Below are 14,660 nucleotides of genomic sequence, written 5' to 3'. Positions count from 1 at the left end.
GAAGATATTAAACTCCTGACTAAGGCTGATGTTTGATTGAGAGTACAGGACAAAACATGAAAGTGTCATAGTTTTTTTCCTGGTTTAGTTTTTATTTCAGGACTCTAATATCTTTATTTTTAATGCTTTCTCCCACACATCTGTTAAATTTGGGTTTGAAGGTCTTTGTATCAGCCTTGCTTCCTAATGGGGGAAAAACAGAAAAAACTTCTACTCCTTGAATTAATTCTTCACACGTTTATCTTCGCCAGTGTGAGTGTATCATTCTGAGATAGGGGAATTAATCTCCTGGTCTCAAAGATCTAATATTTGAACTAAAGACATATAAAGAAAAAGTGAGAAGTTTAACATAAAACTATTCTCATTCCCATCTTTTGCCGAAAAAAAAAGGCAAAAATAAAGCAGTTACATGGTAAAATTCTAGGATATATAGTAATTCAGTAATTTCTTAAAACATTATTTTTACTACATTTACGAGACTAAGATGATTTTTTTCACCTGTTTTATTAGAGTATCTGTGAAAGGCTTAATGACTTAGACATGTTAACGTGTTCAACTTGAACAGCTGGTTTTATCAATGACAATTAAAATCTAAATTTTGCACAATACCTGTTCTGTTTAAATTACCCACATGATACCTTTTAAAAAAAAAATTATTGGGGCCTGAAATTATAGGCGCATGCATTTCCATAATTACTGGAAGTTGCATTAATTTAAATGGGGACAAGTGTATATTTGCTGTTGGAGTGGCAGGACAAATCTAAAATGTGTTTTTTCTTTATGTACATGGCATATTTCAGCTAGTTTTTTTTACTAAGAAAACAAATGTTTGTACATCTTAAGTGAATTTCTGTTACTACTAGAATCTATGATGACCTAAACTCATTTTTAGTAAGCAAGCAGTGCATCTTCTGCTTTTCTGCATTCAACATTAGAAATCAGAATTCTTAAATTAATTGTATAGTTGAATGTAAGAATATATGCTTTTGTGTCAAATCTTCATAATTAGCAGAAATTAGTTCCAAATTTATACAAATACATTATTATACATTATTATGTATTATGTTCTAATGACTACATCGTCTTGTTATGTGTATAATGAAAATAATTATTTAAAACTTATAATGTCAAGTATTTAAATAATTGTCTCCTGCTTGTACATTTAATTCAAATTTAGGGTCAGTAACTTCATTCTGACTTTAAGGAATATACCCTCTTTATTCTTGAAACTGAAAAAAAAAGAAAAAGAGGACTTAAGCTCTTGTCTAAGCTGAGCAAAGTTACCTTTCTAACTCTTCATTTTAGAAATATTTAATTATAGGCTGTAACTTAACAGATATTGAAGAAAATTGTGGGTCTTTGTTTCTTCACAGAAATTTCCAACTGAAGGACTGGCAAATGTTGTCCGAAATGTATTTGACTTTGACTCCTACAACAACGAAATGCGTGAAATTTTAATCAGCACTTTGCACAAATATGGGATACCTATTGGAGCAAAACCGACCAATGTACAGCTGGCCAAGGAGTAAGAATAACATAAGATATATATATTAAGAAGACAGGTCTCTCATGACCACTTTTTATAGTGTATTGTCTTGCTGCAAAATGATTTAGAAACAACCTGGAATACTTGAAGTCAATCCTTCTTTGGTTCAAATTTATATTCCTCCAAATAAGTTACAACAATGTAAATTAATATATGATAGAGTATTTGCTTATCACTAATATTTAATCTTTGATGTCTATGTACATATTGATAGTCTGTATGGTTAACAGATATATATTAATAAAGGGAAATACTTGTTTCTTCTCCTGTGTTTTTTAATTGATTCGCAGCACATTTTTGTTCTGTTATTGACCATGTAAAAGGGAAGCAAAAAAGTAGATTGTCTTCAGTGGTAATGGGATTTTGTCTTTGATACTCGTAAAAAGGCTCTGCCAAAAATAGGTCTGCAGGTAGGGCAATACATGTCATCTCTAAAAAGCATTTTTTTATGCGCCTGTACGTCACTAATGTTCTTTAATTCTGTTAACAATTGACATATTACACCATATACTTTTTCAGAGGTTAGAGTCAAAGTGGCTGAGTTTTTAAGACTAAACTAAATTTTGAAACTGGTTTAACTCATTGTTCTACAATTCACTGATAACAGGCTTAAGGAGATCATATTGAAGAACAGTTGGGAAACTTTCTCATGCTTGAACTCTAATACATCATTTATTTATGGAGAAACAAATATTTCCCTTTCATGAATAAATCTTTATGGCTATATGGGAAATTGATTTTTCCGTGGGATATACTACTTTTGTATTTCCTAAGGAGGGGCTAATTCTTATGACATGATGTCTTGAATATTAGGTGTCCATGTGTAGGTTTCTCCTGCTGGAGCATCGCTGTTATCATATCCAACATCCTACATATAACTATTAAAAGAAGATTAGCAGTGTAATGACTGGTGTGCCTTTTAATTTTGATGACAGAAGAATTACATGTGTAGGGAACCAATACTTGAGCAACTACAGTATCTGTCAAATTGACAGTACACACTTGAAACTCTTGCCATAGTTGCTTTGCTAAAGATCACTTGGTAACTTCTGTTTTAAAGAATTACAAATTTTGTCATAGTTTTTGAGAAATTTGCACTTACATCATTTTTAGGAGCATTAGATGTGAGTTTACACAGGTAGATTGGAGAGAAGCTTAGGAAACATAAGAGAAAGGAAACGAGAGAAAGACTGCTGTAATTGGGGACCATTCAGTCTAGAAGTGAGGAGACAGAGAAAGATCTGATCATTTTAAATCAATCACTGAGGTTTTGTAGGACAGGTTACACCAAGGATGAGGGACTTAGAAGATCCTCACAAGACATTCGTCAAAACCTTTTCCTGATTGATAGCTATGGGTGCATACTCTACACTGAAGGCCAAGAGGAGAAGAAACTACAGGAGCAGTTCACACACAGTTGATAAAAGCAACTTTTTCTTAGATCTCACCTTGGAAGACTGGGACTAGGCTAGTTGCCTGGTTCTGATGGTCCAGCAATCTTGGCCTTATAATCTCACTTACATCCACCACAGCTGGCATTTCAGGTTATTCTACTGTGCCACTCCATGATAACCTTGCTGTTGGTCATGAGATTTAACCCTATGGAGCTTGTAAGCCACAGGTGGATCACCTTGAATTATAGATACATCTTTTGGGAATAGTTTATGAATAGTTGGTTCTGTCTTGGGGTAAAAGAACATCTAGATAATCTCTCTAAATCTGTTCCAGCTCATATTATGAGCTCCTATGATGGACACATTGAGGTAATTTGGTATGGTGTTTGAACAGCTGCAGAAAAGGTTCTTCCTGGAGCTGATACATGATTAGAACTAGAGTACTGACCTCCTTGATACTGTTTTCCAGGGATGTTAGTAGGGAGCTAATTTAGTTCATCTCACTTCTTTCAGGAAAGATGCAAGTTAATGTAAAAGCTCATCTGAGTTTTGACATGATTCATGGCTGTAAATCTTCACAGATGGAGTTCTATAACCTCCCAAAGCAATTCAGTCGTGTTGCTAAATATCCTTGCCATTGGAAAGTCAGTTGTAGACTAAATACATCCAATTCTTCCCATCTTATCCCCTTTTTAAGGTGTCTGGTTGGTTTTTTGTTTGTTTTTTTATTTAATTTTATTATTTTATGCTCCCTGCTTCTACTTGATTCGTGTCCATCTTTAAGCATTGTGTGTGAAACTGGGCAAATTAATTTCTACTAGCCCTGAGTAGAATAGTTTGAGAGTGTGGAATAGAGCTGTATTTCATGCAGCAGTCCCTTTTAAAGCCTCCAGTATGTTTGCATTTCTTGCAAGATTCAACTCATGTCTAGTTTTCTAAACACGAACCTCTCGATCCTTTCTGCAGATCCCCGAAGATCACTTACCCCATCTTCGCTTTATGTAATGAACTTCCTTCATGCTTACGCTTTTCTTAATGCATTGTGGTTTTTCAGATTAGTTTGCTGACTTGTCAAGATCGCTTTCAATTTTAAACTTGTTTTCCTTCCTGCTTATAGTCTCTCACAAGCTGGCAACCTGAAGGTTTCCTAGGTTTGATTTCTACAATGTCCTAGTGACAACAGCATGTCTCCACAGAGGTTCACTTCTGTGTTCTGAGCTTTATTTGCAAGACTTTCAAGATTTGCTAGCTAGCATATAAATTGCTCAGTGTTTCTGTTAAGTAATCATAAAATCATATAATAGGTTGGGTTGGAAGGGACCTTAAAGGTCGTCTAGTTTTAACCCATCTGCCGTGGGCAGGGACACCTTACACTAGATCAGGTTGCTCAGAGCCACATCCAGCCTTGCCGTGAACACCTCTAGGGATGGGGCATCCATGACTTCTCTGGGCAACCTGTTCCAGTGCCTCAGCACCCTCACAGGAAAAGATGTCTTCCTAGTATCTAATCTAAATCTCCCCTCTTTCAGCTTGTCCTATCCCTGCACTCCCTGATAAAGAGCCCCTCTGCAGCTTTCTTGCAGGCCCATTTTAAGTACTGGGAGGCTGCCATAAGGTCTCCCTGGAGCCTTCTCTTCTCTAGGCTGAACAAGCCCAAACCTCTCAGTCTGTCTTTGCATGGGAAGTGCTCCAGCCCTCTTATGTTTGTGGTCCTCTGGACCCACTCTAACAGATCCTTATGTGCCAAGGACTCGAGAACCAAATGCAGTACTCCAGGTGAGGTCTCATGAGAGTGAGGTAGAGGATAATCGCCTCCCTCAACCTGCTGGTCACACTTCTTTGGATGCAGCCCAGAATATGGTTGACTTCCTGGGCTGCAAGTGTACATGGATGAGTCATGTTGAGCTTCTCATACACCAGCACCCCCAAGTTGTCTTCTTCAGGGCTGCTTTCCATCCATGATATGAGAACTAGGACAATCAAACCAATTCTGTCTGAGGATGTTAGTCATACTTGTGGCAAAATCATTGCTATTGATAAGAATACTAATCTTGTGCAATTATGAATTTTTGCAATATTGAAGCATTTCCAGGAGACTGTAGGACAGGGAAATCATTGTATTGAAATGCTCACTTTTTTATCCAGGTACTCACTGACATGTCTTGAATCAAACAATTTGTCAGTCTTTTTTTTTTTTAAATAACTTTTAGGGTGACTATTATTTAAATTATTTAAATTGCTGCTGAAACATACTGTTGTAAATATAACATGGAACAAAATCATGAGGCATGAGCAACGCGCTACAGTACAGGCTCTCAGTAGAAGCAACTTTGAGGGTTGTATCCATCTGGAATTACAAGTGAAATTTAACAGATAGTTACCAGTGAACCTTATGGGAATTTTAGCTTAGGAATTAATATAGCTGGTCTTGCAAGGAAGGGTTAGGTGGTGTCAACCATTTAGAAAAGGATTTTTGTAGTAGTTAGTATCTCAAGAGAGAAATTAATTTGTAGATGCTAATTCACTTATTTCCAAAGTTGGTATCATGTATTAAACCTGTAAAGTAATGCTTTACTTGGAATTTTTGTTTCCTTCTGTTTTGGGGTTTTTTTTCCCAGACAGGATAACTGAACAAGGCACTGACATGTTCAGTATTGTCAGCTTATAACATCATGGTATTGTCTGTGTGCCCTGGTATCACCTTTTCAATAGTTTATAATTTTTATCAGTACTGTTCTTAAAGCAGATGGCTTGTCTGGGATGTTTTGTCAGTACGTAGTGGGTAAAATGTATTACTTGCTGTACTAACTCATTATCTTTCTTCATGTCCAATTATACTTTGTTTTTCCTGTTTACATCTGTTATGTCACATTTGTCTGAACTCGTGTTAATCGTCCCATTTTGTTGGACAGTTCAGACTGCTGACAATTCCTAGGTAAAACAGCATTCAGCTCTAATTTTGGCATTTATCCTTAATGAAATTACCATTCCGTATTTTTCCTGTCACCATCCATTTCCAGATGCTTACTATAATTTGAATGTTAATTTTATATAAACTGAATGTTTTATATGCTATATAAACACGTATATTTTAAAGGCTCTAGTTTTGTCTTGAGACTGTTTCTTTTCCCTGGGTGATCTGTAGGTAATTGTTGGACCTGCCCCATGCCTTGTTTATCTCTTGTCCATCCTCTGCATTGCGGGGGAAGCCAAAGGGGAGGCTACACTTGACTCTTAGGGAATGGGAGGCCTAACGTAAGACTGTTTTTTGTATGTCTAGTGCTTATATTTTTAATCACAAGGTGTTTAAATAAAGTATGGAGATCTGTTGAGTAAGAAATTTTCCTGGTTTCAAACACATCTTGCTGAAATCCAAAAAAAGTTAGGTGGGTAGTCTGCACAGCTAGATGGAGCACAGGCTGTTACTGGAGTCCTTGAACAATACGTGCTGTGCCAGCACTGAGCTGGTTTATAAGATCATGTATTAAGCATATTTGATTCCTGTCATTGTTCATGCCTGCAACTGTACTAGTCCCATTGCTGGCTGGAGAGAATTTGCATTCAGTGGAAATTAATCTTACAAGATTCATAGCCATTTTCCCTCAGAAAGCTAAATGAACAACTTGATAAAGCAGGTTCTATTACTTTTGGAACCCAGTTGTTTGGTGTTTGGTTTTTTTTTTTTCCTAATTAGCCTAAAACAAATATGTTTTCTAAAATCAAAGAGGTACAAATGAAAAGAAATTATGTTGTGTAGGTGTCGTCATTTTGAAAAGTTTTCCAGCAGTGAGAGCCACTAGAGAATTATCTCTTGACAGATTGTCTTCCCTTTGTGCATGATGAAAATCAGGCTAAATAGTAATTTTGTGTAGAATTGCCCTATCAACTCTTAAGTCCTGTACAGTCACCTTTTCTGAATAAAATACCTGCTTATATAACCATTGCATGGACAGCAATGATCTTGTAGAAAACCAGGATGCTAAATTAAGAGTAAATAAGGACAAAAAAATATTTTCCATGAGCAACAGACTTTGACAGATCTATAATCAAAGAACTGATCAGCAATAGTTCCTTAGAACTTGCTTTTAAGTCTTGACATTCTTACAAGATTACTGCTGTCTGTTGTGTAGTTTTTCTGGTCTAGAAACCCTTTCCAGCTTTTGAGGAAAGTAAAAATCATGGATCACTTTGTATTCTCCAGCTGGAGAAAGCAGTGGAGTTTCAGTACCATTCTTACCCAACCGCTGCACTTTTATACCCATCAGATCTCTTTGCTTAGCAGCTTTTTGTTGTCAGTGGCATTTGCATCTTATTCTGTCTGTCTTTTATGTGTACATTGTATGGTTTATTAATTTGAAATACAACAGTGTAGCAGGAGCATCTTTTGAAGCTTTTTACTTGTACCCTCACTTAAGTTATTTTCAAAACTCGCTTGTTACTTATATGTCTTGGGAAAAGAAAATAAATTTGCTCCTTCAATGCATATCATACATGTACCCTAGAGGAAAACTGTTAAGATGTATACATGATTTCAGTGTGGGTTCGTTGTTCTAGTCCTTCTGCACCCTCACTCTCTCCTGATAATCATTCAAGAAGCAGACGGTTTATGAGAACTTTTAACACCACCAGCTTCGTTCTTAGTCTTTCTTAGAACAGATTTATATGAGAGCAATGAGATAGCGTCAAAAAGAATTGTCAGACCCTGGAAGAATAAGATGCCTATTATTCTTGACAGGGAACTCTGTGTTATGAATTCTGCTTTCTGTTTTATTCTTAAATTCTGATCTACCCTTCCCTTCTCTTTGCTGTTCATGATTACTTGGTCTCCTGCCCCAGAGAAACTAAATCTCAGAGATCTAGGAGAAAGGCAAAATCCATTTTCCTGAGGGAAAAGAGGAACTATTAGGAAAGCAAATCTCCAGAAATCTGAACCAGCATGGAAATGTTTTGTTCCTTTGGGAATGCAATCTGTAATTCTGTTGCTATATAAAGGAGGGTATTCGGTTAGAGTTGGTCATTAGCATATATTTTGTTTTAAAATTTAATAACTATTCATGATTACTACTGAACCTTTTGATTCTAGGGTATTGTTCATGATGGTAATGTGTAAGGAATTAAAATCAAAGTCCAAATCCTTGTGAAAGCTGATGTACCATTGAGCTAATAGGAAACAATTATTGCTGATTATAGGCATATCAGAGATTATGCTACTTAGAATCATTGTAGCAAAACAAATTCTCCAGTTTCTTTTTGCACACAAAACCGCTTTGACTCAAGTCATAGCCAACATTTTGCCAACATATCATTTCAAAATCCAAAAGGAAGCCTGAAGTAAAATTCCAGTTCATGGATAAACTGACATTTAGTTCAGTGACTTGGCTGTTTGCCCATTTCCTAACTGCATGAAAAAAACTATCTAAGATTTGCATACATGCTGATATAGTGTACCCTGAGTGGTTTTTCCTAATTAGGTTGAATGTTGTAATCTACAATGTATTGCATTTGTGCAATTTTTTTTAGTCTGGCTTAATTTCTCTTTCTAATTTGGTAAGAATCTGGCTAGACTAGCTAGTTGTAAAGAATGGGGAAATGCAAACTGATGTGAGGAAGAATGTAAAATAAATCACCAAAATTTCATATCTGTTGATGTTCGTAACTAGGCAACAAACAGGCAACAAAGTCTCTACCTGTTCTTTGATTAAGAGAGGGAATTAATGAGATGCGCTTTCCTCATTACATTCCCCAATGGTGTATTGCTGGCAGCTGGATATTTATCTATGAACACCAACAATCTACAGCATCAGTATAAGTAAGAAACGTTAATGCAGCTTTCCTGCATGCCCTGCAAAGATTAGAGGACTTCAATGTTCATTTTCTGAATTTTCATTTGAGTTCTCAGTGGAAAAAAAAAGTAAAATTTAAATTCCAAAAAAATCATGTATAGTCCAACTGAGTTTTTCTTTATTTGGGATCCCTTCTTATTCTGAAAAGAATGTCAAGAGGAAATGAAACCAACTTCTGATATCTTGAGGGGACAGGTTGGTTGGTGGGGAGAGGAGGAATAATTGTAACAGTAGGAATGAGCATCATCAGGCAGGACAGAAGAGAGCACACACACACTTTTAACAAAACAGTTTAAGATAACTTCCTTAAAATAGACTGGAGATATTTATAGAAACTGGGAGAAGGAATGTCTTCTATTCCCTAGCCAAGTTCTGTAGCTGTACAACAATGTGCGATTTCATGTAACACAGACTGTTGTTTTGATAGGAGATCTTTTTAGGAGCAGCTGATCCCAAATAAAAGAAACCAAAAGTGATGAGCTCATTAGCTTGAAGTTATTAATGGACATTAATGAAATTAAACTGCTTTCAGTGGTTGCAAATCACTTCAGATGAAAGAAATAAAAATTGTACTGTCCCTATTTTGCTGTCAAGCTATTTTGTCATACACCATACATTTTCTTTTCCTATATAAATAAGTTTCACTGTGGCCCATATATTTCTTCCTTAATTAAAAGGTATAGATTAGGCCAATGTAAGCAACTGAGACTTTTGAAGATGCCCCTGTGCATTCTGTAGGCTACTGGTCAGAAGAAAGATTCTCTCATGTCTACATTCCTTTGCCTTTCTTTGTGTCATTGGCAAAATATATGTAAATGATTTGTTGAGCTTTCATTGCACAGTTAACTTGCCACAGTGTTTACTGTGCATATTCTGCTATTTTTTTGGTGAGTGTTCACTGATAGGAGTGCTGCTGTCGCTTCATGCCAGATCTGAATAAAGCAAAGCAAGAAAAATTTTTAGATATGTTTTATTCCACTTCTTAAATAATTCAGACTGGAAAAAAATCTTTTCTGAGGACATGTTAGTGAATCACTTCTTTTATGATGCTGTTTAGATTGTGACTGTGTTAGTATTCCAGAAGTTAATTTTTGTGATTTAAAATATAAAATAAATGCAATAATTTGCGAGGAAGCATTTTCTACAAGAGACTCTTCAGATATGTCTCATTGGAAAAATGCACTTGTTTAAATGATGTATTCCATATCAGTTGCTGGTTAATAAATGTAAAAATCCATTTGTTCCTACATTGTTTGACAGACTGCCATTACCAGATCATAAATTTATGGGCTACTGGAAAATCGATCAGCTGGGGAATGGAGGACAGAAACTGCTGTGTCCAACAGAAACTAAAAAAATAGGCATAAAGGTTTGTCTTTTTGGTTTTGTTTGTTGTTTGTTTGGGTTTTTTTAAATTCGTATAATGCTGGGTTTATGTATTGGGATGTGAAGAATCTAAAATGTGAATATTTCTTCATGAAAAAGGGTTTATATGAACCATAGTCCTTGTTACTGTTCTTGGGGTTTTTATACGTATGTGGAAAATGAATGTTTTTGTATACCTAGTTCTCATAATGTGAGATGTGCTGGAAATTCAGTAAGTTTGGTCAGAAGCTCTTGAAAAGAGGTTCGTATAGGGATACTGAAAATATCGTATTTGAAGGAACTTTACAGCTGGCTTGGATGTTTGGAGGTGCTGGTTTTAGGCCCCAGATATCAGTTTTTGGATGAGATCAGAGATTGAAAAGAAAGCTATTTCTATTTTCCATGCAGCTGAATTCTTACAATTTTTGATACTGCCAAGTTTAAATCTGAACCTTTGGTACAATTTTACCTGCTGCCAAAGCTTCTAAGTCCTTTTCAGCTTTGAGTTTTTTGCTTTACTTCAGTTATTATTACTCCAGTGAATAAGGAAAAAAATAAACTGCTAATATGATGTAGGGATGAGATTTAAACTTTATATAAAAAGAAATCGCCTTTGAACTTCTTTAAAACAAAAATATTCTGATTTTTCCTTTGTGTGGACTGTGTTTTAGCTGTACATGATACCTCCTTCATGCCATTGCACATAAAGGTTTCCAACCAATAAAAGATTAATGAGGAAAGGCAGGATGGTTTCTATACTGTAAAGAAAATGGCAATATGGATGTTCAGAGACCCTGCAGAAAAAGCATTTCCTTCTCCCTTTTATTTTTTTAGTAATTGATCTGTTTTGATTGTTAATAGTAAGAACCCTCTTGAGGAAGACATCTAGATTTCCATAAAGAACGGTGAGAGAAATATTTTAACAAGCCCTCATTGTTATAATTTTTTTAGGGCCCTGTGTACTTGAATATTCAAGGATTTCCACTGGAACGACATGAAGCCAGGTCCCTCAGTTTTACAGAAGAACTCGCTTTTTGGACACTGCCTTTACATGAAGTTAACTTAGTTTGTGATGTCATGGTAACAAAAGGTGTGGTAAGAAAAGCTAGTAACATTTGTAATGGTCTCCAGTGTTACAAATACATGAAATATCTTAAAGATGAGAAGAACTAGGCTGTTGGCTTCATAGGTGCTCACCGATAACCAATGGCAGAATAGAAAAGGGCAGTATGTGGGATTCTAACTATAATAACCCTGCTTCAGTGCATTTAAAATAGTGTGTATTTCTGGCTATGTTTACAGTGGAGTATAGGAATAATACTAGGAAATGTAATATGGCGATGGAAGATGTGGAGTAGAGGGGTGGAATATAGGAATAATCACATATCTTTTTGCACTTTTAACAGTAGATGAAATAAAAACACAATCAGCCGCTGAAATAGGGGCATGACATCACTGAGATGTTGTGGTCTTTATAAAATGTGCATCTTTCTCAAACTAAGAGAAGGGTGTATAATTAAAGTAGAACACAGCCACAAAATTGCAAGTCTGTCTAGGCTTTATGTTCAACACTGTGTTGCTTTAGAGAAACAGTTATTCGACTCTTCCTGTCTCTCCAGGTCAGTTCAGTTCTAATACAAATCTTGTAACTTGCAGAGTGCCATGCTTGGCTTTCTTGTGCTTATACCGATTAAAATTCTTTCTCACTGGATCAAGCCTGCCTTAGCTACCTACACTACTTGTGTCCCAGTGTGAATTTCATCATTTGGAATACTGATAAATTATTTTAGGATTCGTTATTAAACATGTCTAATCTTTATTATGCAATATAAACACGTCGCTAATGATCAGTACTGGAATGCCATCTTTTCTGCTTGTAGCCATAGTTTCAAATATGTTAACTGACTTTTGTGACAGCAAAACAGAAATTGCATGGCTTTAGATTGATTGTAAAAATTGTCTGAAATCAGTCAGGAAGGTCCTAAATGGGAAAAGTTCCTTACAAAGTTTGCACTCATCTCATGTTTATTTATTAAATATATTAATTGAAAGGGAGGGTGCGATAGATAGGGAGAACCAAGCTTATGAACAAACAAAAAAATCCAGAGATATTTTATGTATACTAGCAGCTGAAAGGCTCTTTAGTCATATCTACACAAATGTGCCTTGGACTACTTATTTAAAGAGTTAAAAGTATTGTGGCAAGATTCTGTCTGATACTGATTAGTTAGTATCAAGGGACCATTTCCCTCTGTATCTTCTGCTTCACATCTTGTTATATCAACTGCCAAGTTTATGATGTATATATTTCCAGAAAATATGTATCAGCAAGCCTTTCATTAATTTTATTTTCTTATTTCAGAAGAGGAAGCTGAAAATGTTATTTATGTTACAACGTGCAATCCTGTTTCCTTGTACTTCATGAATGTTTCTAGTAGTAATGGACACTTTGTGGATCTTTATGACCTCTTCCCAAGAACAGTTGGAAGTGTCTGGCAACCTTTTGTGACTGTGGCTCCCCTGGGAAATCCACTTAAAGGTCAAGTGGTTCTACATGAAGAGGAGGTAAAAAAACCCAGCTGTTTTGTGATGAGCAAGGTAGTGTCATAAGGGTAGGATTGCTGAGGAGTCTGCCTCTATGGACTGAAATACCTTGGACAAGGCTACTTCCTTCTGAATATTCTCTTTTTCACTATACTTGAAGCTTGGAGGTTACGTTCAACTTTAGTTTTTGTGTGAAGATTTTCTTCTTGCACTCTTTAGCTAGACAATGTCTTTTTGCATTCTTGAGGCTGAGTTCCACCTGCTTATCATATTTCTCCTTCTGACAGAGAGAGGTTGTCGTTCATGGGAGAAAGGGAGATAGTGAGTTGAGTTCAGGAACTGAGTGAGTTGGGTCAAGCAGCATATGTTTGCAAAGTGCAAAGTAAGCTGTTTCATGCTGTGAACTTAAGTTCTGCTCCCATCTTGTCCACTTCTTACTTTTCAAGTAGTAAACGGACGAGACATTTCCTGGGCCACAAAGTAAAATGTTGCTTGTATTTGTTTCGTGCCACTAATTTTGCTTTGTGACTCCTGATACTTCTCATTCTGTAATGTCTGAAGTACTGAAACTAGAAAGGAGACTCAGTAGACCTTGACATTTAGCATATCAGCAATGCAAATTTAGAACCACTGATGACTTCAGTGTTGATTTGAATCAAATACTTTTTTTAGTCAAGTATTGCATATGTTTCACACACTTTCCACTTTCCATTACAATCAGTTAACTGATTGGAACATTTCCAATTCAAAACTTCTCTGCTCAGGAATGGGAAGAGACAACAGTTGGTACAGTGCTGTCACTATTCATTTTTCAATATTATTAATGGTTTATTATGTTGCCTGCCAGTCATAGTGGTTTGACATGAGCATTTAACCTGGTTGTTATTGTTAGTTGGGTTTTATTTTTTCTTTTGTTGCTCTGAATTTCTTCTGTCCGTTTTCAGAAGGTGAGGTACTTTGATCAAGAAGAACCTTTCCTACACTGAGTTGGGCTATTAAGTGGTTTTCAGTAATTTCATAACTACTGCCTCTGCGATACTTTTGTTCCAGGAATGCATGTCAAGCATTGATGCCACTTTCTGGTCTCGAACATTATAGTAAAACTCGATGCTTATGAGAAACATAATTCTTCCACCTTTAGCAGAACTGCCTGTGCCTTTTTATAGGTTTGCCTTGGACACTTTCCAGTTCCAACTGGAAAAAACATGATTCTGATGTTACCTACTTGTGATGATTGCCTGCGCAGTTGTCTTGAATAGCTGTAGAATTATCATATAGACTATTTTGAGATGCACATAACACATTTGTTTGGTTCTAAACCATCCTTGGCCTTTTTTAGGAAAGTCAGTACAGGAAACTGTAAAACAGATGGCAGTCTGTCTCACGTATAAGAATGTTTAGAATGTCTCACACCTTTTAATGTAAAGCGCGTCACTATTCTTTGTTTTCTAAGTCTCTGAAATTTCTACTGTGAAAATAGTTGTCCTGATAGTTTTGTTTTAACTAGATCTCAGTAGCATTTGGTGTCAGCACTGGTCTTTATCAAAGGTTCATCCATGAAGCTTTAAATAGTTGACTCTGCGACTTGTTTTGCCCATCCTCTTGGAATGTATTTTTCAGTGACAATATAAATTAAACTGAAATAAAGTTTGTTCTGCGGAGAGACTATGGTAGCTCAGTGCCCCTTCCCAGATTACTTCTGTTGAGCTGTAACCTGACTTTTTTTTCTCTGGTAAGGGTTGAATATTGCCAGTTTCAGACTTACCTTTCTTAGCAAGTTCTACAGGTGAACCAATCCTGGCTGAAAATAAGCCTGTAACGCTACTGAAAAAATAGTACAGAATGACAATATTATGAATGCTTTGCATCATCTTAGGGCTTCTTACTTATTGTTAACCTTAAGGTAACTCTTACTCATTGAGTGGGGAAATAAACTCCATTAAACTTCAAACTTGGTTGCAAAAAGTC

The 14,660-nt window shown here is 36.0% G+C and overlaps 1 protein-coding gene across 1 annotated transcript in view; it reads left to right on the top strand.

The window, feature by feature from the left end:
* Positions 1-14,660, top strand: part of VWA8 (von Willebrand factor A domain containing 8) — a 202,253-nt gene that overhangs the window by 122,687 nt on the left and 64,906 nt on the right. The window contains exons 26-29 of the mRNA XM_069880696.1: positions 1,374-1,525; positions 10,044-10,152; positions 11,100-11,238; positions 12,511-12,713. Of these exons, the coding sequence (XP_069736797.1) occupies positions 1,374-1,525; positions 10,044-10,152; positions 11,100-11,238; positions 12,511-12,713 (603 nt within the window). The remainder of the gene's footprint in view (positions 1-1,373; positions 1,526-10,043; positions 10,153-11,099; positions 11,239-12,510; positions 12,714-14,660) is intronic.

This window comes from Phaenicophaeus curvirostris, chromosome 1 (assembly GCF_032191515.1).
Source record: "Phaenicophaeus curvirostris isolate KB17595 chromosome 1, BPBGC_Pcur_1.0, whole genome shotgun sequence".
NCBI lineage: Eukaryota > Metazoa > Chordata > Aves > Cuculiformes > Cuculidae > Phaenicophaeus > Phaenicophaeus curvirostris.
The sequence above is the reverse complement of the archived record's forward strand: the minus strand, read 5'-3'. Positions and strand labels throughout refer to the sequence as shown.